The 26,196-nt window shown below is 43.2% G+C and overlaps 1 protein-coding gene across 2 annotated transcripts; it reads right to left on the bottom strand.

The window, feature by feature from the left end:
• Positions 1–1,405: 1,405 nt before the first annotated feature.
• PEDS1 (plasmanylethanolamine desaturase 1) lies at positions 1,406–25,742 on the bottom strand. Of its 2 annotated transcripts, XM_052787903.1 has the most exons (6): positions 25,425–25,742; positions 21,958–22,077; positions 10,515–10,606; positions 7,697–7,841; positions 6,825–7,037; positions 1,406–3,203 (listed from the first exon to the last, which is right to left on the bottom strand). In XM_052787903.1, exons 1-6 carry the CDS (start codon positions 25,705–25,707, stop codon positions 3,082–3,084), a joined length of 975 nt encoding a protein of 324 aa, XP_052643863.1. In that variant the 5' UTR covers positions 25,708–25,742; the 3' UTR covers positions 1,406–3,081. The 2 variants fall into 2 exon arrangements, with proteins under 2 accessions (XP_052643863.1, XP_052643873.1); XM_052787913.1 differs by lacking the exon at positions 21,958–22,077.
• Between the last annotated feature and the right edge of the window lie 454 nt (positions 25,743–26,196).

The following is a 26,196-nucleotide window of genomic DNA, read 5'->3' as shown; positions in this document are numbered from 1 at the left end:
TAAAACAGCATCCAGCTATTAACTGCTGTCCCAGTTTCTCATAATTAAGCAAGATTAACAGATAGTCCCAGCAGCCACCAGTATTAGTAGCTCAGATTTGTTTCCAGTAAGACTATAGATCAAGTGGCTGAGAGAGGTTTAGGCAACAGCAATTGCCTTTAACAGCACTCTTGAAGTACAAATTCCAATAATTTATGTGCTTCAGATCCATTTGTTACATACACTGCACCACTGCTGTTCACTTGGCACTTAAATTTGCAGGAAGAGATGAGCTCTCAAAGGATTTAGTGCTTAAGGCTGTTTTACACCAGAGTCCTGAGCATCTACCCAGTTCTATACTGGGCTTTGACACTGGTTTACGTAACTCAAACTGGGGTTGAGGGTGAGGGGCAGGAGAAGAAAAGTGTGAGGGCAGGAGGGCAGGACTACAGATCTGTTAGAATATGGATTATGGGAGTCTCAAAGTAGAAGCAGGCATGAGTTTAAACTTCTGTCAAGATAGCAGAAGTAACTACTGCAGTTCTTTGTACTCACAGCAATTGATGTTGTTTCCTAAGCATTACTACACCTCTAAAACTGAAGGACACTCACACTGGAAGGTGAGAAGAGGAAGAAGCATTCTTTGCTCGGGACGCATGGCAGTTTGCATCCCCACCTCACCAGCATTCAGCATATATTCAGTTCAACACCTGTCACACCTGTTATGCCAAAGAAATTTAAAGTAAGTTTCAGCCGCAAATATTAACAGATCTAACTTCACTGATTCAGAGTAATGATCGCCACGCTGACTTCCATGATAGCGGAAGTTACCTTTCTTCCCACCCAAATTTAATATTCACATCTCAATTTTTTTTAATATAAAGCTAAAGAGTCAGTGCTGAAAAATTAAAACAAGTAGAGACAAAACTACTTCTAGGAACAACTTTGAGCCAACAGGTTTGGCACAGAATCACACCTCTTAAACACCTAGACCTGGGAGAAGTAAGCAATAATTAACTAAGAACCTGCCAGCTTGCAACAATCTTCCCCAACCAAGCCTGCAACCTCCTGGTTGCTCCCCCAGGTGCTCTGTGTTCTTATACATGGTGTGTTCTTACACATGGCCTTCCTTGCCAAGGCTTTTGATAGCATGGGTGGGAGAAAAAGGGGAAAATCTGCTCTTTTCACCAAACATAGTATGAAATCACACACCCATCTTCCACAGCAACAGCATTAAAGGAGTATTCCTTCCTCCTCCTCCAATTTCAACTAAATGCATTTTGAGACTCCCACTAAAGTGGAAGTATTCTTTACTGTCAAAGCTACATAGAGACCTGGTATTGACTGTGACAACTGGAATAGACAATAGTTTCATGGAATGCTATAAAGTTCTCCAAGGGTCTGAATCATTTAAACACATTAAATATTTTGTATCCAAGGTACCAACTGTGATTTTAATCTGCAGTACTCAGCTCAGATGCATCTGCATTCAGCAGTTTCCACTGAAGAAGAGTTGCGAAGTCCCAGCCCTTTCAGAAGTTGTGGTCCTTCGTATCTGAAGAAGTTGAGATCAAGGTCAGTCTAAACCTGTGACTCAAAAACACCTTACCATGCTCTTCAGGGAAAGACAGTTTGAATTCAACACAATTTACAGCCAGGGAAGGGAAAATAGTCTTAGATTTGACCATCACTAAGCTTCCATTTAGGAAAGAATTAAACAAGATGCAAATCACATTAACTTGATCAAGTTCCTGTTGGATGTTCTTACGGGAACTTCTCCGCCTGCAATCCAGCAGAGTTACTCCTTAGCATCCAAAGCAGAATTACTTAGACTTCTTGAAAATTGTTGAAGTCTGGCATAATATAGTGTCAAGCTCCTACAATGCTGACAAACAATTGATCATTTCAACCTAAACAAGACTTAACAGGCTGCGAAGTGTTTCAGGTAGCTGGAACAGCATGAAGCATTTTGTAACCAGTGATCAGGTTCTTGGACTAAGTGCTGACAATGCATGAATGAAGAACAGCAACAAGACTTAACGAACATGATTAGTATTATCCAACTGCTTTGTTATAAATATATTATATACATTCAAACATCACATTAAAATATTATTCCATTACACCAGAAGAGATTAAGGCTTTATATTATTTACAGAAACAAGCAAGCACCTTAAAAAAAAAAAAAGAACAAAATACCAGTCATTGACATTTCCCTTCTAACATTACAAGTTTGATACCTTGAGCTCTTTAATACAGCTATTTGCAATGTGCCCAATGCTAGAACTATTTTAAACATTTATTGTCAGGGTAGGAAACACTTAATAGAAGACTCATCAGCGAGCACTCCACATGAACAAATGCGAGCATGTGTTGTACTGGGTGCCCTCCCTCTCCTCAGAGGCTTGTTAAGTTGAAGGCTTATGCAGAAACGGTTTGCTCAATTCCACGTAGATAGTAGAACAATTTTATTTTAAGGGAAGCTGAAGACACTTGAGGATTCGTGGCCCACTGGTGGAGTGGGATTCTCAAAGTCTGTTCCACATCACATCAATTAGATTTAACATGATAGCGAAGACAGAGCTCTAACTTTATCAATTACTAAGTGCATTGAACAGTGATGATTTTATAGGCTTCCATTACTCTGACACACTGTTTTCATGCAACGTATTTGGACTCAAACATGAAGTGACAAACTGTTGTCACCGTTCCCCCTATAGGTCATAGGCAACAAGCTATTTTTGAAGTGTTAAATAATGTTGATACAACACATGTTTACTATGCCACCATGTACCAATGGAGTGACTGTCCTGCCTTCTGGCTTGCCTGATAGCCTTATGAGATACAGTGATGAAGCATTTTCTAAGATGTAAGCAGACATGGCTAAACAAAAAGGTGCTCAGTAAGAGTAATCATCTTCATTTCAAGTATTGTTTTAAGAATTAGTTCTTTTCATTACAGTCTGTGTTAGCACTTTTTAGTTTGTGCTTTAGAGTCTGTTATTTCTTTGCAGGTCTTGAATTTGGCTGATGGCTTTATTTTTTTTTTTTTTTTAAAAACAACATTGGCAACAAGTTAAGGATTGCAGAAGGCTGGCAAAAGTTATTTAATTTTCTGAGCCCATTTCATATCATCTGCTCTTGGCTTCTCCCCAGTAACTCGTTGGATAATGTTCTCCAAACACCTCCAGAATCTTATCTTCTCTAATGGATAGTTCAGCCAACCTAAGTGATTGCAAAGGAAGGAAAGGATTAGTTTGTCATAGCACCCAAAGTTCAATGCCTCACAATGTTTATTTCATAACATTCTTTTAATGAAACACAAGGTAAATGTAAGGGGAGTTCAGAAGTGGGCTACTCTATGGCCATTGCAAAGCTATCAGAAAACAGACCATCAAGCTGAATGATTTGTGCTAGAAGCCAAGACATTTGTATTAGTAGCACCTTTGAGTATTGAAATTTAAGGAACCAAACAAAACCCCCAACACAACAATTTCAGCTATTTTCCCCCCAATTAGTTTCCCCATCAACAAAGCCAGCTCAGCTTTTCCCTGTGTTTCTCATTAGGTAGTACAGCAAGAAAGTAAATACACACAACATGGCTCTAAAATCTCAAATACATTATCAATGCCACAGTTTTTAGAAAAAAAGAAATAATAAAAAAAATAAAAATAAAGATTTCTGTTTGGGACCTAAACACCACTAAGGCTCAGCAAACAAAACAAAGTTTTTTCTTAAACAAAGCCTCATGTTTAGATAGTTCCAACATCAGTTTTCATTTCTAAGGTACTTAAATGTGACCTTGGGCAAAATTAAAGTTTTCATAACTGATTGCTAATGAATCCTGTGATGGGGAAATCTTGTTGTAATACCATGCTGCCTTTAACAGTAGCTGACATAGGACACTTCCCGAATTAAAAGAGCAGCACCACTAGCAGCACACTCCCAAAGCTGTACAACTCTGCTCTCAGGGCGCTTCTGCTTCCCAGTAACCAGAAAGGTTGTAACAGGGTAATGTGGGACAGGCTTTTACCATTTTATGTAAAAACGGCAGTAAGTGCCATCACTCTCCGCATGCAACAGGAATTTAATACATCTTTCCTAGCCTACAGATTTAGGGTATTTTGAATGCTTTGTAGAAACGTTGCACTGTACAGACTGTGAGGCTGGAACTCACACCGGCTTAATAGGCCTCACCCTGAATTCAGAAGAGCTTTATGCCTCAACTTTTAGGATACTTATTAGCACATTAACTTGATTTTCTGATACTGTATTTTGATGCCAACCTAACTACATGTAACTGATAAGAGAGTGCACAAAGAAGCAATTTCACAGGGTTTTACTGCATAGTAACTTTAGGCCTCTGTTTTATTAAATAGTTGTCCTGGTTTCGGTTGGGATAGAGTTAATTTTCTTCCTAATAGCTGGTGTAGTGTTATGTTTTGGATTTAGTATGAGAATAATGTTGATAACACACTGACATTTTTAGTTGTTGTTAAATAATGTTTAGTCTAAAGTCAAGGATTTTTCAGCTTCTGATGCCCAGCCAGCAAGAAGGCTGGAGGGGCACAAGAACTTGGGAGGGGACACAGCCAGGGCAGCTGACCCAGACTGGCCAAAGGGGTATTCCATACTATGTGATGTCCTGCCCAGTATATAAACTGGGGGGGACTTGGCCAGGGGGGATTGCTGCTCGGGAACTAACTGGGCATCAGTTGGTGAGTGGTGAACAACTGCATTGTGCATCACTTGTTTTGTATATTCCAGTTCTTTTTTTATTATTATTATTATTATATTTATTATTACCATTATTATTATTTTCTTCCTTTTTTTTTCCTCCACTGGGGGAGCTTAGTTGCTGGCTGGGGTTAAACCACAACAATTGTAAAACTAGGAAAACCAAAAGAAATCAGCACTGGGAAATGTTATTTCCCTGTAGAAGTTTTCCTACAACCAGGAAGAGATGGATGTACACAGGGTTATATTAGTTATCCCACACTTGGTGAACTGTTCCATAAGCACACGTTACACTTCACTCATGTACATTTCTGGAAAACAGAAGACAACAAAACCAAAGGAGAGGCAGGAATGAAGAAGTTGTTACCACAATGGAAACTGAGCTAGCAGAAGCAGTTCGTGTTAGAGGACAGAGCTAAAACGCAGGATAGCACAAGCAAGACTGGAATATGGGAAAGCTGCCGCAGAGCCAGCTCTGCCAGGTTTGAGTACCATCCCTACAGCGGTGACACAGCCAGCAGAAGGAAAACAACTGTTCTTGCTGGTGATGTCTTAGACTATGTGTATAGCTATTACGGGACAGAAATACTAAAGGGAGAGAACGTTCAGGATATTCACTGCTGAAAAATACCATATTTCTAGAGAGCTAGATTGTTCCTAATCAGACACAACTACAGCTTTAACAACCTATTGAAACAGGCGCTGTTTTCAACCACCTTCAGTAGTTGGACATGACCTTCCCTAGCTCACTTGCGATCCGGCAGCTCCACTCAACTCACTGTATACTGGTGCCCTTTAGGAAATCAGCCCATGCAATTCTCATTAACACAGCCATCACCCCTCAAGGAATGGATGACTCCTTCCTGGTGTCTAAAAATGGCAGTCAGTACGAAAGCTTTAACACTGGGAATGCCAGAAAGCTCCATTATCTGATACCTTCCCTGGCAATGATACAGTGGCAGACATTTAGGTACACAGGTCAGCTCTGAAACCAAGTATATTCTTTGGACTTGGCTGTCTACTCTTAAGTCACTAACAAGTGCATTACAATAACTAGTCCTATTTTATTCTGTAAAGGCCCCTTTTAAATAGTGTATTGATTGCGTATTTCTGTCTGCCTCCTCACTTCTACCCTAGAAGAAAGAGAATTAGGGCTGCAGAAACACTTTCCTCCACTGGAAAATCCAAGTATACAATCTATCATGCTGTGTTATGCCAGGCTAGTACGGTATGAACACTTACAAAAAGCCTGGAGTGAACAGAAGCACATGCTGGGGTTTTTTTAATGAGAAAAAACACAACTAGCCCAAGACTGCTAATAATGGTCAGGTTTAAACTTTCAGGACATAACAGGACTGAAAAAAAGCTCTTCGGGTGGCAAGATTTTTGCCATCATCTGTCAAGTTACGCTTCTTAACTGTACCATGTTTTTACATGACATTCTGGTTATCAGAACTAGATTTGTTCCTTGGCAGAGATTTCAAAACCGACATAAACTGTTGGTCAAAGCCAATGACAGAATGAAGAACCAGAGTGGTTTATTTCCAGCTGTTTCATTAATTTGATAACTTATTCAGGATTGCGCAACACTGGTGACTGAGTATACCCTGCCTGTACAGTGGGCATAAAATTGAATATAGATATAAGAGGAACCTAAAGCCAGTTTTCTGCAAGCCTGTTCACTCCTCTGCCCCAAATCAGAATGAATGAATGCTGAAAATCCAGAAGCCTTGCTTAGAAATGAGCATTCAAGGTAAGTTGCGCTTGGAGATGATAGGCTCTTTTGAAGGAACAGCAGCTTTAAGACTTTAATGAACAAAATCCATTACTAGCATGAGATTACCAAGGTATCGTGCAATCGATCTCAGTACCACTGACTATCCTATCAGGCTGAAAGTTAGCTTTTAGCCAATCACAAATCTTCCCCCCACATTTTTTACGCAACAAAAACAACTACAGTTTTGCTAAGAGCTTGTGCGGCTAAGAGCACAGTTAACTTCACCATGTCATTTTCTAGGTCTTTTAGAGGCTGTCACTAAATTACATCTTGCCAGGTGAACTGCACTAGACTACTAAAGAGAGCTTGCAGTATGAACCAGATGGCAGTACCAGTTGTAATGCAGAAGTACGTCTCGTGTGGAGACACATGATGGATCCTGTGATGCTTCCGTGGCAGGATAACATGCCAGTCCTGTAGAAATATGACCCAGCGTGGAAGACCAAAGTACGTGTGAGACCACTTGTGAATCTGGTTCGTCATGGTTATGAAGATGATAAGGGCAAAGACATAACACTCCCAAGGACATGTTTCACATAATGCCTCTGCAAAACAAGATATGTATCTTTAAATACCACTTACGAAAAGGTAAATCTCTACTAGGAAAATGACGTCTTGCCTAGTCAGAGCTGCCTGATGATGGAGGAACTAACAAAGGCCTCAACAAAGCTGCTTTGGCAGAAGTGTCACAAGAGCCAGTGAGCCATAAGCAATTCCAGAATGTCACAGGACAGGCTGGTAAGCGCCAATGTCTGTCAACTTGCCATAAACAGGAAGTCAAACTCCGAGTTTACCATCTATAAAATTAAATTAGTCCTTTAATTCTTGCACTTCTAGTTTGCAAATAAAGTACTTTTACACAGAGATGAAGCATTTTTATACACTTCAGAACAATGAGTTTCCCTATATGCACACAGTTTGATCCCTCTTACAAAAAGAGTATTTACTGTAACTTCTAATGCTTCTTTGCAAGACTCTTCAGCCACAGATTCTCTGCTGAGCTAGAGAATCTAGCTGTCCCACCTTCTAGTTGCCCCACCTTCAAGAAGAAAGTTTCCTTCCCTCCTCCCAGGAGCATCGTGCTTCCAACAGCTATTACTTGTCATCTCGCATTCATTGATTTCTCCTAGCTTCACACAGACAAATGTTCATTTAAATATCAACAAAAATGCTAAAGATGCAAAAGTCAGAAGCAACAACTTACCTGGGGAAAAAGAAAAAAATTTGTACGCCATGTTTGCCAATGGGACTAGTGTCATAAAGCAGTTGTCTCCATTGGTCTCTATAAAATCATGTCTGGTAATTGCTGTAGGGTCAATATGATGTTCTCTAAAGGGTCTGATGAAAGCCTGAAAAAACAAATTGATAAACATGACACCATGGCTCAATAATGATCTTGGAAAGAAAAATATAAAAAAAACCCCCAAAACCTCGCATGCATTCAAATCTGATGACAGAGTTTAAGAGAGTTCCATAGTACAAAGCACGTAAGCAGGATTCAAACTTTTGAGATGACAACACTTCAGATAGTTCAATTTACATTGGCAAAGCAATTCAGTTCCCAGACTCAAATCCAGTTTTTCATTGCTTTTCAGTTTTATTCTTAATTTTCACTTAGGACCTTTAGCCTCTAGATCTCAAAACCAAGGCATCAGCATCTTAATTTCACAGACAAAATAAGCCTGTGAAATTCACAAATACCAGTCACTTGCTAAGCAGCATAAACCAAGAAAACACTAAAAAAAAAATGAAAATTCAGCCTAACATTTTGTATAGGCTACAGATGACAGCATTAACAGACTAAATGCAAGTTAAATGACTAGACAAATCAATGTAAGTCAAAAAGACTATACAAAAGTCTCCTCTAGGAGTAGATATCACATCTGAATACACAATCTCAGAGGAGACAGAACAAAGGTGATAGGACTGGGACAGTAAAACAAATATACTTGTTTGCCTTAAACACATACATCATGCACAGTCTATGCAAAGGTGTCCTGTGCATAGGTTCCTGCAGTGCTTTTTTTTTTTTTTTTTTAAACTATGGTCCAGATACAGGGATTCAAAGACTACTAAGTCTACTGAAGGTGAACAAAAATAAGCCTAAAACCAACAATCTTAATTCTGCTGGTTTAGTTCATGTATTTCTGGATAATTACAAGGAATATCCCATATACTTTTTTTTTTTTTAAGAGATCCTTCTAATAGAGCACTGTGAGGAGTAATTAATGGTAGCCATGAAGAAGTTTATTTTAAAAAACAGATTATTGCTTATTATAGAAGTCAGTGCACCCTCCACTAAGCATCTGGCATTTGTAGCTGTATTGGGTTTGTGTAGCAAGGTTTTGGTAGCAGGGAGGCTACAGGGGCAGCTTCTGTGAGCAGCTGCTAGAAGCTTCCCCCATGTCTGATAGAGCCAAGGCCAGCTGGCTCCAAGATGGACCTGCCGCTGGCCAAGGCCGAGCCCATCAGTGACAGTGGTAGCACCTCTAGGAGAACACATTTAAGAAGGGAGAAACAAAGTTGCTGCAGCGCAGAAACTGCAGCCAGAGAGAGGAGTGAGAACATGTGAGAGAAACAACCCTGCAGACACCAAGGTCAGTGAAGAAGGAAGGGGAGGAGATGCTCCAGGCGCCGGAGCAGAGATTCCCCTGCAGCCCGTGGGGAAGACCATGGGGAGGCAGGCTGTCCCCCTGCAGCCCAGGGAGGTCCACGGTGGAGCAGATATCCACCTGCAGTCCAGGGAGGACCCCACGCCAGAGCAGGGGGATGCCCGAAGGAGGCTGTGACCCCGTGGGAAGCCTGCGCTGGAGCAGGCTCCTGGCAGGACCTGTGGCCCCATGGAGAGAGGAGCCCACGCTGGAGCAGGTTTTCTGGCAGGACTTGTGACCCCGTGGGGGACCCACGCTGGAACAGTCTGTGCCTGAAGGACTGCAGCCCGGGGAAGGGACCCACGCTGGAGCAGTTCAGGAAGAACTGCAGCCTGTGGGAAGGACCCACGCCGGAGAGGATTGTGGAGGACTGTCTCCCATGGGAGGGACCCCACGCTGGAGCAGGGGAAGAGTGTGAGGAGTCCTGCTCCTGAGGAGGAAGGAGCCGCAGCAACTGATGGCAACCCCCATTCCCCATCCTCCGGCGCCGCTGCGGGGGGAGGAGATAGAGAAAATTGGGAGTGGAGTTAAGCCCAGGAAGAAGGGAGGGGTGGGGGGAAGGTGTTTTAAGATTTGTTTGGTTTTATTTCTTATTACCCTACTCTGACTTGATTGCTAATAAATTAAATTACTTTTCCCTAAGTCTAGTCTGTTTTGCCCATGACCATAATTTCTGAGTGACGTCCCTGTCCTTATCTCGACCCGTGAGCCTTTCGTTGTATTTTCTCTCTCCTGTCCAGCTGAGGAGGGGAGTGACAGAGGGGCTTTGGTGGGCACCTGGTGTTCAGCCAGGGTCAACCCACCATAGTAGCTGCAGATGTATTATACATCTCAAATCTAAATCTTCAGTCATCACCATTCTAACACTACTACATTTACAATAGGGGCCAGTAGCACAGAGAACCATAAAGATTCCTTATTGAAGCATCTTCATGTTTTACAAAACAGCTTTTAGAGTTTAGCCACAGGAACAATTTGCCACATCTCTGTGTTTATTGGCCTTTTTGAAGATCTAGACTAGTCTAGCCAGGTTTCTATGCTTGTGGTATCACAGGCCATTCCCACAGTACCTTGGGAAGGTTTGCAAACACTGCTATTGCAAAACTGTGTGCAAACCTTAAACAAGGTGATAAAATGGAACAGTGTCACCTTGCACATGTCACCTAGGGCAAGTGTAAACATGGCACTTTACCAGCAATATACCATGCCATTTAGCAGCAGAGGGTTCTGGAGGTGGGGGAGCTGGTTACAATGGCAAGACTGCAAGAAAGAGACAGTTTATATACACTGTCCAACACAGCTGGGAATACCAGAAGCATTTCAGAAAAGTATTTCTTAACTTTTTCTAGCTTAAGGATAAAAATCTCAAACCTTTCCAACTATGGGTAGCTCCACAGATCCCCAGGTATCTGCTCCCCAGTGAAATAATCCTGATAGAAAGTCAGCCGTAATAACTCCTGCAACTTGAATGAGGAGAGAGAGAGTTAGATATACACAAGCATTTTTACTGATGTATTCACATTTTATACTCTTTTTACAAGTTTACTTGTTTATCTACCTCTTAGATATTTACAACCACATGAGATCTACCCAATCTGAATAAACATAAGGCCAGGCAACTTGGAAAAAGAGGTTAACAAGACACCATTTGGGCAGTTACAATCTTCATTAAATCTATAGCAAGATTTTGTGTTTAACCCATCTTCTACAGAAGAGCTTGACAACTCTTCACAATTGCTGGTATGGAAAATACTAGTAAGTTAGAACTGAATCACTTAGATCTGCCTACCTTCTTCTTCAGTAGTGTTTAACAGATTACTTGGCTATAAAATAAATAGCTGCTAAAGCCATTCCAACAGACAATACTATCTGCAGACCCTTCCTCTTCTCCCTTGGTCCTTTATGTCTGTAAACAAGAAGCACTGAACTCCAATGACTACAGATAAGCACTAATTAAGAAGCCACTCCTGGGTACAGCAATACTATTTACAAAATAAGATCGGAACATCAAACAACTTCCACGACTGTGGCATCTGCAAAGCTATAGGCAAGGCCCCCAAAACCATGCTAACGATTCTCTTAAGAGACACCGTACACTTGCAATATTTGCATACTAAGTTAGATACATCATTAAACAGAATTTGTTGCAAGAAGTATAAAGATTTTTCTAGCTGCCAACCACAATAACTTTAAAACTGTTGTCAAGTAAAGGCGATTTTCAGTTCTCGCACGTAACGTCCCATTTTTGCCTTCATTTCTGGATAATCTATCTATCCAAGTTTCTGGCCAATCCTGACATTTAAAAGTAAGGACATAAGACATGTTATTTGATCAGAACAGCTGTATATTTTCCAGTTAGTCATAGATCTGTCAGATAGTGTTTAACAGACACCTATAACTCTTCACCTGAAGAAGTCGTCTGACTCCCAGGTTGCCAACCCCTTCAGTAATGAAGTCTCCAACACAGTGTGAGATACCCTCCTGCATGAGCTCTACTGCCAGGCTCTTCATGCTTTTGATGAAGAAAATTCAGAGAAGATTGCCGAAGAAGTTCCCTTGGTTTTAATGTGGAGGCCAGGGGAATGTGGCATACAGCATAGCAATGTGGCTATAGCAATGAAGCAAAGAGTGAGATACTGCCTTGGGACCTCTACGCTTGAGGGATTTAAGACTGTCAGACCCTGCCCTTCAAAGAACAGAAACACCAGGAGGTACCAGTTCAGGCCTGCACATCTTGCTCTGAGCACGTTTCAAGACGGATTAACCAGGTCTAGATGGAGTCTAGATTTGCTGAAGAATGAACCAGACTAAGAATCGGGATCCTTTTTCACCACAGTGCCATCCTTCCAGGTTAATAAAAATATCAGAAAGATCTTTCTGTTCGTTTTTTCTGAGATCGACCACCCAGTGAATATGTATACAAGCATACTTGGTGATTGTGGAGCCAGCATTCAGGCTCTGAAAGGGGAAAGCAGCACACACTTCTCACCTGCAGGTCTGGTTAAAAGAATTCTGTAGAAGCATGACCCAGATTTCAAAATAGCTACTGCAGACTGTGCAAATATGATATACCTGGGAATTGATAGCATCCGATCTCAGCACAAATCCCTCAAAATCATATACAAAGTTCATGCCAATTAAAGCACTATATACTGATCTTGCAGTCTATTGTTAAATGAGTCACAGCAACAGGAATACAAAGATTATGTGTTCAAAATGTATGTTTCAAAGCAGCTCAGTTAGCAATTCCCTACTCTCATTTGGTGCTCAGAGCATAAAGCACAGTCACTTACTATTGGCATGTCTGGCAGTTCTCAGAGAAGCCTCTGAGTCCATGCAAACCACAGAAGTAATCACAGGGCCAGATCAGAGTGGCTGGAAAATAGCTCTCTAGTTTTCCCCACTGATATTTACAAAAATCGGGTTGTTTACAGAAGTCACCCATTGTAACAGTCTTTGCACCAGAAACAGCAGGCAGTTGCAAAACTAGAGGCAATGCAGGAAATTGATTTTTTGCTCTGCCTACCTCACCAACTCTTCTTCAGATGTCTGTGAAGCTAGAATTCCTGGCTTTCTCCTCCGCTAGCCAGCATTTGTTTCTCTATGTGTCTGAAGACTTTCTTCAAGCACAGCTTCTCATTTATAGTATTGAGGCTTTTTGTGATGCACAGGTACCCCTCTGCCTGGTAAGCTGTTAGGCAAGACAATTCCAACTCACTTGTAATCCAAACCAAAAGTTAAAATTGTTGCTATACTGGTTCACCTTGCTTTGACTCCAAGGCATCTTGTTACTCCTCCCTTTCTCACAGAAGCTTAAAAGCAATCCGAGATATGCCAGGAAAAAAAACAAGAAATGCGCATCTTTCCCCATAAATCACACAACTTTTATTTACCCTGGTCATGATCTGGACTTTGCCTGATTTTCCTACTCCAGTCAGGATACTTAAGTCAGCTGCCTTGACAGTCCAGTTTAATGAAGTTCTTGTAACATTAGCAGGATTGCTAAAGAGCAGGTAATTTTTAGATCGTGAAAAAGGACAAGGTTGTTCTGTTACTATTGATCAAATGCTCTCCATCTTCAGGGCACAGCAGTTACCTACAGTGCATGCAGCACAGCATATTTCAGATATACCCCTCCTTGTGGTTACCTTTTGCTTAGCTGATTCCTCACCTCTGCAGTCCTTTCCCTCATCTTTTGTTTTCAAAAAGGGAGAAGAAATAAAATCAGGATTAGTGTGGCACCGTTACTACACCAAAAGGCTTTCTTTTCATATTATAAATCAATCCCCACTGCTGAATCCACCATCTAGTTGGCTCAAACTCTTAAATACAGAAGGACACACTTCATCCTTTATGTATCACCTTATGATACTGAAGACAGCTTATTTTTTAAGCAGTAAATTCTGCACACTTGTTTTTGTTTCAGACCACACATGTAAGCTACAGTGAGACAGGGCGGAGCACAACAGCTTTTTATATCCGCACCTAGCAGCTGAAAGAGCAAACAGCCTTGATTCGGGGGGAAGATAGCCAAACAACATTTCGATTTACAACAACTAAAATACCATTCTTGCTGAGGTAATCACCCTATTAACCCACATCGCCTCCAGCACTCTGCATTATCAGAGCTTGAAATAACAGCGGGAAGAACAACAAAAACAGAGGCAAAATACTGACAGTTCAATTGATATTTTGCATGTTACTTTGATGTCTGCTGGTAGAAAGCTAAGAGGAAAGAATGAAGGGTGCCTGAAGCAGTGCATTATACTAAGGCAATCTGAAAAAAACCTAACTACCAGAAACCGTATTTCAGCTGTATTGCAGAAGGGCTGGCTCACTCTTCAGCAGTTGTGTATGAGGAGTTGTAATAAAAGAGCAAAAACTGTACCAAAGGTTAGACATGACTAGCATCATAACACTTAGTTTGCAACCTGTCTCCAGACTCAGAAGGCACATCAGACAGCAGTGAATTGAACTCAATATTCTCATATACCTAGCTAGCACTGCCTTTAGTTAAAATGGGAAAACCAAGGCACAGGTGTTCAGCTACTTCTCTAAGGTGGTATAAGATCTTGATACTCCTTCATCAGGGTTGGGAGGGTGAGATAAGATTGACAGCCCTGAACATGAATCAAGAGTTAATCATAAAGTCAGAAATAGCAGGATATCCACAGTATAGATATATATGAACTGCAAATGGTAGATTCACACACATTACAAGCAAGATCAATAAAGCATTAGAGAAATACTGCTCCGAATACATTAGTGTTACTCCAGCCTGTCGAGTGGTGGGATCAGCCCGTCTACAGCTTATATCTGAAGAGGAGGCGAGTACTTAAAAAACACAGGAGGGGAAGAAGGCGTTGCAGTTAAGGAAGCTGTAGAACTTGCTCAAAACACCAGCATTTCTTTGTTTTGGAAGTAGACTGCTGAATCAGGAGAAAAGGCCTAGCACAGAGGGGGACCAAAGGTGTACAAATGAACTTCAACCAGTAGCAGATGTTTTCAAGTAAGTGAACACATGACTGACATACACATTTGCTAGCATGGCTGTTCTTTTCCAGCCACTCCATACTTGTGATCCTTTGCGCAGGCATGCCTACAGGCACAGCAGCACCCTCGGGACACGGCCGAGGAAGCAAGTGCCTCTTGCCTGAGTCAGGGGACATGCCCCAGCACAACCGCTGGCACCCAGGCAGCCAAGTCACCTGCCGGGCGGTGGGTCGAAGGGCTTGAAGCTCAACTGGCCCAAACATATAACCAACACAAGATGGCTTTGCTCCCGCTTGTGCTCTGTTCAGAAACCAGGTAATATGTAGGGGTTTGTGTCACAGAAAAGCCCCCGCTCCTCCTCTTCCTTGCTTAAGTACCAAACTGAGAGATTACAACTTGCAACCTTAACGAAGGGCTGGCTTCCCTTGTGAGCGAGTCACATATCACTTCCTGCGACCCGGCTGCTCCCAGGCACGAGCGGAAGGAAGCCAAATGAGAGCGGGATATTTGACGTACAAGGTGTTCAAGAGAGAAAAACTATTTTGCATGTTTCCAACAAAAAGTTGTACTTCACTGAAATTTTACAGAGCCAAGTGTAAGCCTGGCTTTGCATAGATAGAGTTCTCAAATTATAACCCAGAAGCCTTACAGTAGAGTATATAGAGTTTCATATTTACTGTAAAAATTCAGTTAGAGTCTCTGGAGGAAAAAAAAAACACAAACCAGCATAAGATGTTATTAAATAACGTGATGCTATTGTGCAACATCATTGAGAAGTACAGCCACTTTTAATCAGTGACTGTACGAACTAGTTCGAGCACTAAAGACTCAGAGGAGTGGCTAATTCCACAACAGGAAAATTGGTTTCTAAAAAATCAATATGCTAAAGTGACAGCAGTTTTTTACTTATATGCTTATAAAAATAAAATAAAAATAAAATGCCTGAGTCATCTGCATTCCACATTTAGCAGCTTTCAGTACAGAGAAGGCAGGGGTTTGGTACTGTGGCAAGTTCGGAGGCTACGAAAATAATCCCTGAACATTTCAACAACTATAAAAAGTGTAGCAGCATAAAAGCAAAAAAGAAGAGTTAATAATTTTGGCTATTTAAAGCTGAGAAACATTCAGTCAGAACTGAACCTAACAGTACAAGTAAGCAGAGAACACAGCTGAACTATGAAATAAAAGAGCCTGGATATTTTATGTATTATTATATATAGTAGTTACATTACATTATAACTGGGTTTTCAAATAAGCTATGTCTATAATACACGCACTCCAGAGATGGGAAAAGTCTATCCTAAGTCACACAAGCTTATTTTGCAAGATACAGCAGACATCTCTTCTCCTTCCCCTGTATGCTCCAGTTACTCCCCGCCATGGGAAAGCCCTATAACCCGCTGCCTCCCAGCAATGCCACCTGAGAACGGGCCACATCTCTCACCTCAACTCTAACTGTGACAGACCTGAACACCAGCCTCAGGGCAGAAGCCATGGAGCTTGTGACACTGCCAGAAGCTACCAGTAAAAGGAGATCCCCGAGGAATCAGGATATCATCTCCCCTGAACAGCAGCAGATCCTAAAGCAAATACTCATCTACCAAAAAGCACGACTTGGCTAAGAATCACTACCTGATAAACTTAATGATAGGAACTGCCAAATTTTATTTTCATGTCTTTAGTCTTAGTCTATTAGCACAAAGTAAGCTATTCCTACTATTCCTCCAGCTGATGGGAGTGCTTGCGAAGCACCTGGCACATTTAAATGACAAAATCCTGACAAATTTACCTAGGCCTCAGGTTCTTAAACAAAAAGTACCATTGTGTGTACTTCTCCCCGAAAATACATTACTAGAAAAAGCAATTAAGCGACCCCAGAAGAAAGTGCTTAAAAGAATGGAGAACAATGGATACTAAATGATAACAAAGAGCAAATTTTCCCTCACTAAAAAAAAAACCCAATAATTCCATTAGTATGACTAATCAAACTAATCCTCTGGTTTCATCCATTTCAAGTGCTCCCAGGAACGAAGCAGGGTGAGCTCAGCTCTTGGGAGCACCGGGCAGTTTTGTGCATGCAAGGTGGCACCCAGAGGAGGACTAATACCTGAACGCTTGCCTGGCAGGGGACATAAGCAGTCTTAATGCTGGTTTTGTTCAAGGCCTGCACTCTCTCACCGAAGCTGATCGCTCTCATGCCACTTGCTATAACCCACTCCATCAGGGCAACACTCCAACATGTGTTTGTGTTTTGAAGTGCAAGAGGCACTATTCTGAGCGAATCAGGGCCACTGAGACCTATAGTTCTTAAATCCTGGAGCCAAAGTCCCCTGCAACTTTAAGAGAGCCCCCGACAACTCGGCAAGCACACAGAGCTTTCTTTGTCCCAGACCCCGCTGCTGACATAAAGAGCAATAGCACATCCACTGCCCACACAAGTGGGAAAGCACAGATGGGGCCGTACCACCAGCTTCACTCCGCTACCAGGGTAAGCAGTCTCAGGCAGGGAGAAGGGCTCATCTCTACCCCATCAGGGTACAGCCTTCACCCACCCTGCCCGAGAACAGCTGCTAGCACGCTTGAGAAGTTCGTCCCCTAAACCAAGTTACATGAAGAACAGGCGACTGGTGCCAACACCACCTGCCTGAGTGCAAACCAGCAACTGCACTCTGTAATTCCACTTTCAAGACCAACAGCCTCCAGCATCCTTTGGTGCCAGAAAGGCCTAGAGCTCCTAAGTTTACACACACAACTACTACAAAATGGATCAACAGAAGACAATATAATACAAATTGTGTCAGTGCAATGCAATTTTATTTGTGCAATACAAAGTGTAACAAAACATAGAATCAAAGCTTTGCCTATTTAATCACAGCTTGTGGAGTCTCCATCTTTAAGAGATGATACAGTTTAGGATGGACAACACAGTTACCTACAGCTATGAAGTAACTGATAGTTACTTCAGGGGGGTAAGACAGCAGGCAACAAGGATTTGGCTTATTTGGACCAACAATGAAGTTAAGGATAATTTTGCTTTGTTAACTGAGGTTTCCCTGGTGTAATTTCAAGGACCTTTTAAATCAAAATTTCAAGTGGAAATTCATTTTAACATACAAAGTAAATCCAAAGCGAAGTGACATCGTCACAGTTCTGTCTCTTGCTGTAGGGCAGCAGGACTTTGAAGCGGCTGATCCACATGCACAGCAGTCCATTTCATAAAGCGTTGATGGTCTCTAGAGTGCTTTTACTCCAAGGTGTGCCAGAGCTTTCATATGTATTACACACTCATCATTGGCTCTGCAAAGCAGCTAACCAAGTGCAGCTCTGCAGAGCTACTCAAGCTTGAAACAAAAAGGTTTTAGGCCTTGATCAGAACAAGTTTCTGTTTTGAAAGTGAACTAAGCGATTTCTTTCTGCACACTCTCTCTGGCTAACCCACAACATCTGCTATAATGAAACATGTACCTCAAACAGGTTTAAAAAATTAGCTTCCCATCTCTCAAGTCAGCAATGATTAATTTTATCTTGTGTTGTGTCACGAGATGTTTCTAAAGATATCTGCCCTACGTGGGGCAGTTCTTACGAATATAAAGAGGTTACAACACAAACTTAACTGATTTTTTTTTTTAGGCTGCAATAAACCGTATCTATTAAGAACAAACGTGGCTGCAGATAAAAGTCAAATGTCAGAAACAAGTCAACCAGTTTGGAAAAAAGGCTTTAAAACCCTATACGAAGACATGACGAGGGAGGCAAAAATGAAAACCAGAATCCATGGTGTAACTTGCCAAACTTTTTATCTAGATGCTATTAATATACCACCTATATATACACAACTCATGTATATTGAATAACATGCTGAACACCACAAACTCACCTGAAGGTATAAGAGCTTTCAAGCCTAATCCTACATGTTTTGGTGAGGCTTTTCCGCTTATCACACAAGTAATACTTATGCCAGCCTTGTCCCCAGCACTACTAAGCTTCTATTACAGTGGCAGAGGCCGCTCTGGTTCTGCAGTACTGCTAGGGTGGTGTCCCACTGCAGCAGGACAGTTCAGCTGCAGCTGAAAAAAATGCAGGTATTAAACCTCCATCACACCCAGCCTTCCTAACCAAGGTTGCCCTGGAGTTAACCATGTGCATGCAAATAAAATACTAAATTCAAATCTGCATAATTGCTAGCTTGCACGAAGAGGAAAATTTTCATAGCACCTCAGCAGCAGAAGATACTCAGAATAGGGCATGACTGGATTTAACACAGAAACAACAAAATAAATCCATCCTCTGCCCTCTCTCTTTTTTTTTTTTTTTTTTTTTTTGATAGTGAGGAGGAGAAAGGAATTGCCTCATCTCTGCTAAACTAGCCTGGAAGACAAGAGACTAGCATGCCTTTTCCTTTCCAGCAAGATCATCTTTAGTCAGCAGAAAACAACCCAGCTCAAAATGTATTCTAAAACAACGCCATAAAGTTTCCCCTCACTCCACAGCATGAGTACCCGTAGGTGATTCAGCACAGTAAATGACAGCATGCCACATGAGTTCATTTCTTAGCAGACTGCCTGCTCACATCACACAAGGAAGTGAGTGCTTTCAGACTGCCAGCAAGAGGAGGATCAGATCTTTTTTGTCCCAAGAATTTCTAGGTTAAGGTATTTACAGTATTACCCATGTTACAATTACATGTGCCTTTAAAGGCATGCAAAAAGAAGATATAACACTGCCTTTAGTTATAGATATAGGGTTTAAGTTAGGTGAAATGATGCAGAAGATTCAAACTACTCCCTATTTCTTAAAACAAAATATATATTTACATAAGAGTACACAGGGGTCCCAACAATGCATCTTAACAAGTCTGTGCAGCAGATCAGATCCAGCCCATGGGATCACTGATCACTTTCAGATTTCCAAAGAACTGATGTGAACTTGATCAACAGCTATGTATTTAATTAGCAGAATGTTTATTTTGTGATCTCAACTCAAAGGTCAATATTCCAATCTAAGCTTCAGGAAAGCTCTCCATAGGAACACATCTGACAATGTCTGTGACTCAATATTCCCTTTCTTACCCATTGTACTGCATGCTGTATTTATGAATCAGGACATTTATGGAGATGAGTTTCACAGAACTTAATAAAACCTAATCATCACTGGGAATTATAGACATCATTCACACTTTACCTGGAGAAATAATGTATCGAAGGAAGACAGCAAAACAAGATAGCGTGCAGCATTTATTATTTTATTGCACTTATTTTTGTACATATTATCAGTTATTTCCACACTACTTTATTTACACAGAATCCAGATTCTGCTACTTTAATCATTCACTACAACTTAAATAATATTATCAGCGAATTGGCTGCTTTATCAGTTAAACTGGTAACCAGGATATCAGAGGACTCAAGCTTTTATCAATATTAACTTTGAGATGAAAGCCAGCTGCAAACAGATTGCCCTACAGGTTAACCATCATTACTGATTCTCTTGTCTACATCTGTCCTCATCATAATGGAGCAGTTCTCATGCCATGTTCTTCTCCATTCCTCCCAACACCTCCACCTCATCAGCTGAGAGCAGGCAAGACTAAATTAGCCCAATTGAGCTGGTATGATTCATAGTGGGAGGACACTGCTCCCCCTTAGCCCCAACACAAAGCCAGTAACCTTTAAACAGCCATCAGGAATTGCCACTTCTCAGCTTTGGCAAAAATTCATAGCAATTATCATATACCACTGTTTGAATCTGCTGTTGTGCTTTTGCTTCTTTTTTTTTTAAATCATTAGCAATTTACAACAGTGATTATAAACAAGTACCATTCTCTTCTAAAACATACAAGACTTCACACAGTTTATAGAAAAGTTACTTTTATTATAAAGCATGGAAGCTCAACACCTGTAGGTAGCTTATACAGTGTCCTAATGAATGACACCATTTGTTCTCCTTTCAGTTAAAAAGGCAATTCATATAAAAATATGTAAATATTTATACACACCCAACACAAGAAGTTAATATTGCATTCAATATGCATCGCAAGTACAGCAGACAACTGGTGAAATGCTGAGTTACTATTCTCTTCCCTCTCTCATCCCATATTGGAAGTTTACCAGAAAGTTATGAAAGGTATGCCTTGCAGATCTGACTCTTCCGATTTCTAAATTTAATCCTCTTTCCTTTTCCAACATCCCCTCCCACACATACATACACGACCATACAGCTACCAGTAACATTTGCTGCCCAGATAATGCCAACAGACTGAGTCAGCCACAGATGACCACCTGCTTCAGCTCAGCCTGCTCCACTGTCCTCTCTTCTGCCTGTTCTCAAGAAAGTTTCTGTGCAACAGCCTTTCAATACTATTCTAATAACACAAAACTCAGGTAAACACTGATATATTTTGCTGAGTGTTAAGCAACGTTCAAGTTGTACACAGGTTTAGGCTTTGAATGATGTAACGAATGCTGCGGAGTCCCTTTTCACCCCCAGCTTATTCTGAGGCAAGTTTTTCCTTCAGCTAATTGCATGCAATTTCTGATTCTATCAGTAAAGCTGCACAGCATCAAACTAGAATCCTTTACTAGTTCTTCCTCTCCTTCACCGAAAAGGTGAAATCACCAACTCACACTGCATCTAGACCAGCTAGCTCTGTACTGCCAAGATCCAGCCAATTTAAATACCTCTACACAACTAAAGCAAAGATATGAGACTGAGTTTGCTTGTCTATGCTTCCAATCAAACAAAATCCTAAGAGACCAAGAGTCACTTTTATTACCACAAGAAAAAGCTGCAACTTTTCTTATATTGCTGGAAAAAAAGTCATCATTCAGGATAAAGGCCAAACTTTACATCCTGACATGAAAACATAATACTCTAAAATACTTGTTTTTAGTTACCAGTCCCAAGAAATCAAGCCAGTTTGATGCCTGAAACACCTTTTGTAAGATTTCTCTTGGGCTTTTGCTTTCTGAAAAGTCCTTGTAAACATTTTTGTTGACCAATGTATTTTGTTTCCAACTCTGACAGTCCTGACAGCTATTCTCCTCCTCAATAGTCCTTACACTTGCAATGACTACGTAAGAACACCAAACGTAAGTAGCTACTTTACAAACTTCACCTTTGAGATACTGCAAAGCCACTGAAATGAAAGACAGAAAGCAGTAACAATTTTTGCAGGTGGTCTCAGTTTCAGAGGCACTACAATTGCACACACACACAAACGACTCTCTCCCTTTCCAATAAGTCAAGCCTAAAAGATCACACATTTGTTTCCACCATTACAACAGTCTTGCCTTGTTCACAGCAGTGAACAGTTCCTACTTACATATCCCAACAATAACAGAGGGTGTGTGTTCCAGTCGCAAGTAGAAGAGAAGATTGTAAAAATTGAAACAGATAAGAGAGAAGCATAAGATGACAGAGATCCATTCTTGTAGTCTCTTTCCTGTTGGAAAAAAAAGGAAAAAAACATGTTTTACTTTTATCTGATGGGACATTTTAAAGTCTGAAATAATACAGACAGACTATTCTACTGCCTGGATGACTCACTCCATTTGTCTGACAGGGAACTGAAACAGAAACTTATTTATCCATGGGAGCTGTGCGTATTTTGTTAAATGACATTCCCCTTCCCCAAGCCACTACTAACCCCTTCCCTCTGCCCTTGCCCAAATAACAGGGACAAATTAGACATCATCTCATTGTCCTAGTTTCCTTTCCCCTGTGGTTGCTGGCATAATGTTCCTCTGCATCACATCTTTTTTCATATTTGCATTTCATTCAATATTCAGTGTTGCTGGTATGGCTGAATCTGGGAGCCAATTTCTGGTCTCAGATGCCCTGTAGTTAAATCACCTTATGATCTGTAACATTTAAAATCTCAGAGCTTGTAAATAAAGCTGTTGTACTAACAGGAAAAAGCATCATCCTGTATTTGGTGGCCCTAGAATTGCCTTCCTAACATCACAAGTATACTTCTTAAGCTTGCTTACTTAACTCCTGCTCTTGTCTTTGCCTTCCTGCTCCCAGGAATAAGGCTGCGACCTCTCAGCCATTCTGAGATGGCAAGAGACAGAATAAGCAAAGAGAAAGAACTGGCACAAATTCTCTCTTGCTGTACTACTTCGTACCTCTACAAAAACCTCATTTATTGCCTATAAAAAGAGAACAGACACATCAGAGTATGGTAATGCTTTGAATATTCAGATCAGCAGCAGAAAGCTTCTGCCTGTCAAGCACTGCTAGATCCTCACAAGGCACTGATGCTGAGAGCAAGGGAACACTCAGTGCAAGACCTGTACGGATTAAGGCATCAGAAACAGACCTTTAATGCCTAAATCCAGGAAGGAGATCTGAGCTGCCACCTTGGCCCAGAAGGGCCCTGGCTGTAGTTAGCTCTTAACATGCTCAGCAGCAGACAGGTCAGTCTTCACCTATTTTAGGGGGCCAGTCAGCACAGCTGTCTCTTGCCCAGGGCTTCCCAGAGCAGTTAACCCTGCAGTCCATCCCCCACTCCCTCCTGCAGCCGTATACACTTTGCACCACTCGAGTTTGAGGCAAAGCAACATGCAGGGGAACAATCAGGAAGGACTACACGCGAGGCGCATGTCCTCCCACAGGAGCAGAGGCATACTCACATGTCTGGCATGTGTTCAAGACAGGAGCTTCCTTCCTACTACTCCTCTGTGTTGACCTACTGCCTGATCAAATTACTCCTCCTAAATGCTAAATCAAGTCCTTCTTCTCAACTATACCATGCAATGAAAAGGAAACTAGGAACATCAAAGGAGGATCAGTATTATCCCCAATGTGCCTACAATGCAATATTTTAAAGAAGTGTGAACAAAGACTTTTACAGTTCAGAGTTTTGTTCTAGAAACGCCATGAGTCTATAAATTAACATCCTCCGCGGTAGCAGAGGAGAGAATTGTAAAATTAAATTAAGACACAAGAACAAGCATATTTCAAGACAGCATCAGGTCACAATGTGGGAGATTCTATAAAGAGATCCCTGGAGTAACAAAAGAAAGAGTTAATTAACACTCACTTCCTGCATAAGAAACCCACAGCCTGATTAGAGGAGCTAAGTGGGCAGATCCTCACAGAACAATTAGCTGACTGCAGGAAACAGTAGGCTCCTTCCTAGCAAGTCCCACGAGTTCAGTTTATGCAAACACCACTGTACTCTGAACATAGGGATGCCAAGACGACTGTCTGGAGATATCCGAGTCGAGAAATGCAGCCCCAGCTCTCGACAGGCTGGGAAGGTGAATCAGTCAAAGGAGCAGAGTCAGCACCAGTAACTTGTGTTTAAAGAGCACTCAAATTTAAAAGTACGTCCCACATGAAGGCCTAAGGCGCCAAAGCCACAAAGTACACACTTCAAGAGTCATATTGACTCTGCACAATTACATGTGATCCCCGTTCATAAGAATTCAGTATTTCCACATCATGTGCTTCCACCGTAACACATACTCTGACAATGTTTATGTAAGTTATTTATGTAATGCCACAAAAAAATTGCACATCTATTATCACAGCTCACTGCTGATAGATATCACTATGCATATACTACTTCACAGACTTCCCTGAAACTTCCATCTACAGCTAAAGGTAAGGGTGGCAAGTTGTTTGGGGAGGAAAATCTTTTCCTTATGAGCAAGAGCACAATGCAATAGTACAGTTAGTGACTGCTCTTCTGTAAAGCACAAGAATCAGTCACAGCCTGGATCAGAACTGCATATCTAGATCAGCTGAAAGACGTCACACACCACCTTCTCTCAAGGCAAGGAAGTGATGACCAATACAAGCTGAAATGAGCAGACTTGCCCTCAACAGTCTAGAAAACTGAAACTAACTAATGCCTTTGTTCTCCTATCATTACTTGGCTCTGTACAAGTAAGAACACCTGTTTTTCCAGTAATTGCCTTGAATATGCGAGCTAAGCTGTTCAGCTGACCTGCTGGACACTGTGAGATGCTGAAAATGTGTCTTCCCTTTCCTAATCCTTCACCTGTGAAGGAATTCAATGGCAAGAATACCTAGCATTGCTCACACTGTGAGCCAAAAAATAAGTGATGTATTTTATTGTAAGGAGTTTCCAGTTATTTCCATAGCATAACCGAATAGCTGCTGTCACTTCGTTGAGCTCTGACAAAGAGCAAGCTTCAGGAAGACAAGACCAAAACAAAGATTCAAACACCCCTCCGCCCCTTCCCGAGCTGCCAGGACTGGGCATCTCAGAGCAGCTCACTGAATAGATGTTCTGAAGCGAACGCTTCTCTTGCTACCTTGCTCAGCAACCAAACCTGTATACCTGCTTTTGGACGGAAAGGTTAACTTTCTGTCCGTACGTTTTTAAAGGGGAAAGCATTCGTTCTGGGCCGTTTCTAGTTTGACGACCTCCACCCCGGCAGCGCGGCCCGTTTCTTAGACCCGCTTTAAGGACCCACGCTCCCCAGCTCTGCCCAGGCCGAGAGGAGGGCGGGCGGCAGACCGACGCGGGGCCGCCAGCACGCGGCATCCCACCGCCGACAGCCCCGGGCCGCCTCGCCCAGCAGGGCCCGGCCCAGCCCGGCCCGGCCCGGCCCGCTCCTCCGGGGCTCCCCGAAGCCGCGCCGGGAGGGGCCGCGCTGCCTCAGAGCGGCCGGCGGCGGGGGCGAGGAGAGCCGGGCCTGAGGAGAGGTACCCGGCCCCTGAGGGGAGGGAGCCGGCCCGCAGCCCCCCGAGGGGAATCACCCGCCCTCCTCCCCGGACGCCCCGCAGGGCGCAGCCCGCCGCCGCCGCCCTCACCTGGGGAGTAGAGCTCGGCCAGCTCGCGGGCCCCGGCGTGCTGCGCGCCCCACCGCCGGCTGCCGCCCTCGGGCTCTTCCGCGGCCTCCGCCTGCGGCCCCGACGCCTCCGCCCGGCGCGGGACGCTCTCGGCGGCGGCGGCGCCGACGCCGCTCGCCATGGCCCGGCCCCGCGGCGGCGGCTCCTCCTCTTCGTCGTCGTCGAAGCCGGCGGGCGGCGGCGGTGAGCGGCCCCCGAGCCCCGGCGAGGCGCCCGGCGCCAGCGCTGCGGCCCGCGGCAGCATCGGGAAATGGGGCCGCGCCGCGCCGCTGCGGCAGGCCGGGGGGTGGGTCGGGCGGGCGCGGTTAGCCACGCCTCCGGCACCGCCTCCCGCCTATCACCGGCGCCGCCGCCGCGCCAATGGGCAGCACCGCCCGGCGCGGAGGAGCCAATAGCGTGGCGGCAGCGTCGCCGGCGCATCTGGAGGCGTCCCGCCCCGCGGGCCGCAGCTGGCGGCGGGAGCGGGCGGCGGCGGCGGCCGGGGCCGAGGCCGGGCCGTGTCGTGGCGGGGCCGGTGCTGTTACCGGGGCCGCGGGCGCTGGGTGTGGAGGTCCCGGCCGTGCCCCCCCCCCCCCCCGCCCCACGCTGCCCTTCTCCGGCCGGTGCCCCGCGCGCGCCCCTGGCGGCGCTGCTGCCGCGTGCTCCCCTCGGCGGCGCGGAGGCGGCCCCAGCGGCCCTCACCGCGGGTGCGGGGGCTGCTGGTAGGCGCGGGGCGTGCGGCGTTAGAGAGGAG

The sequence above is a fragment of the Harpia harpyja genome, chromosome 1, assembly GCF_026419915.1.
Source record: "Harpia harpyja isolate bHarHar1 chromosome 1, bHarHar1 primary haplotype, whole genome shotgun sequence".
NCBI classification, from domain to species: domain Eukaryota; kingdom Metazoa; phylum Chordata; class Aves; order Accipitriformes; family Accipitridae; genus Harpia; species Harpia harpyja.
The sequence above is the reverse complement of the archived record's forward strand: the minus strand, read 5'-3'. Positions and strand labels throughout refer to the sequence as shown.

Coding starts and splice junctions, on each gene's coding strand:
- PEDS1 (XM_052787903.1), bottom strand. CDS start 25,707: ATGCTGCCGCGGGCCGCAGCGCTGGCGCCGGGCGCCTCGCCGGGGCTC. Junction 10,607..21,957: donor CTCTGTTATTGTTGGGATAT/GTAAGTAGGAAC, acceptor TCCTCATTCAAG/TTGCAGGAGTTATTACGGCT. Junction 7,842..10,514: donor AGCTACCCATAGTTGGAAAG/GTTTGAGATTTT, acceptor TTGTTTTTTCAG/GCTTTCATCAGACCCTTTAG.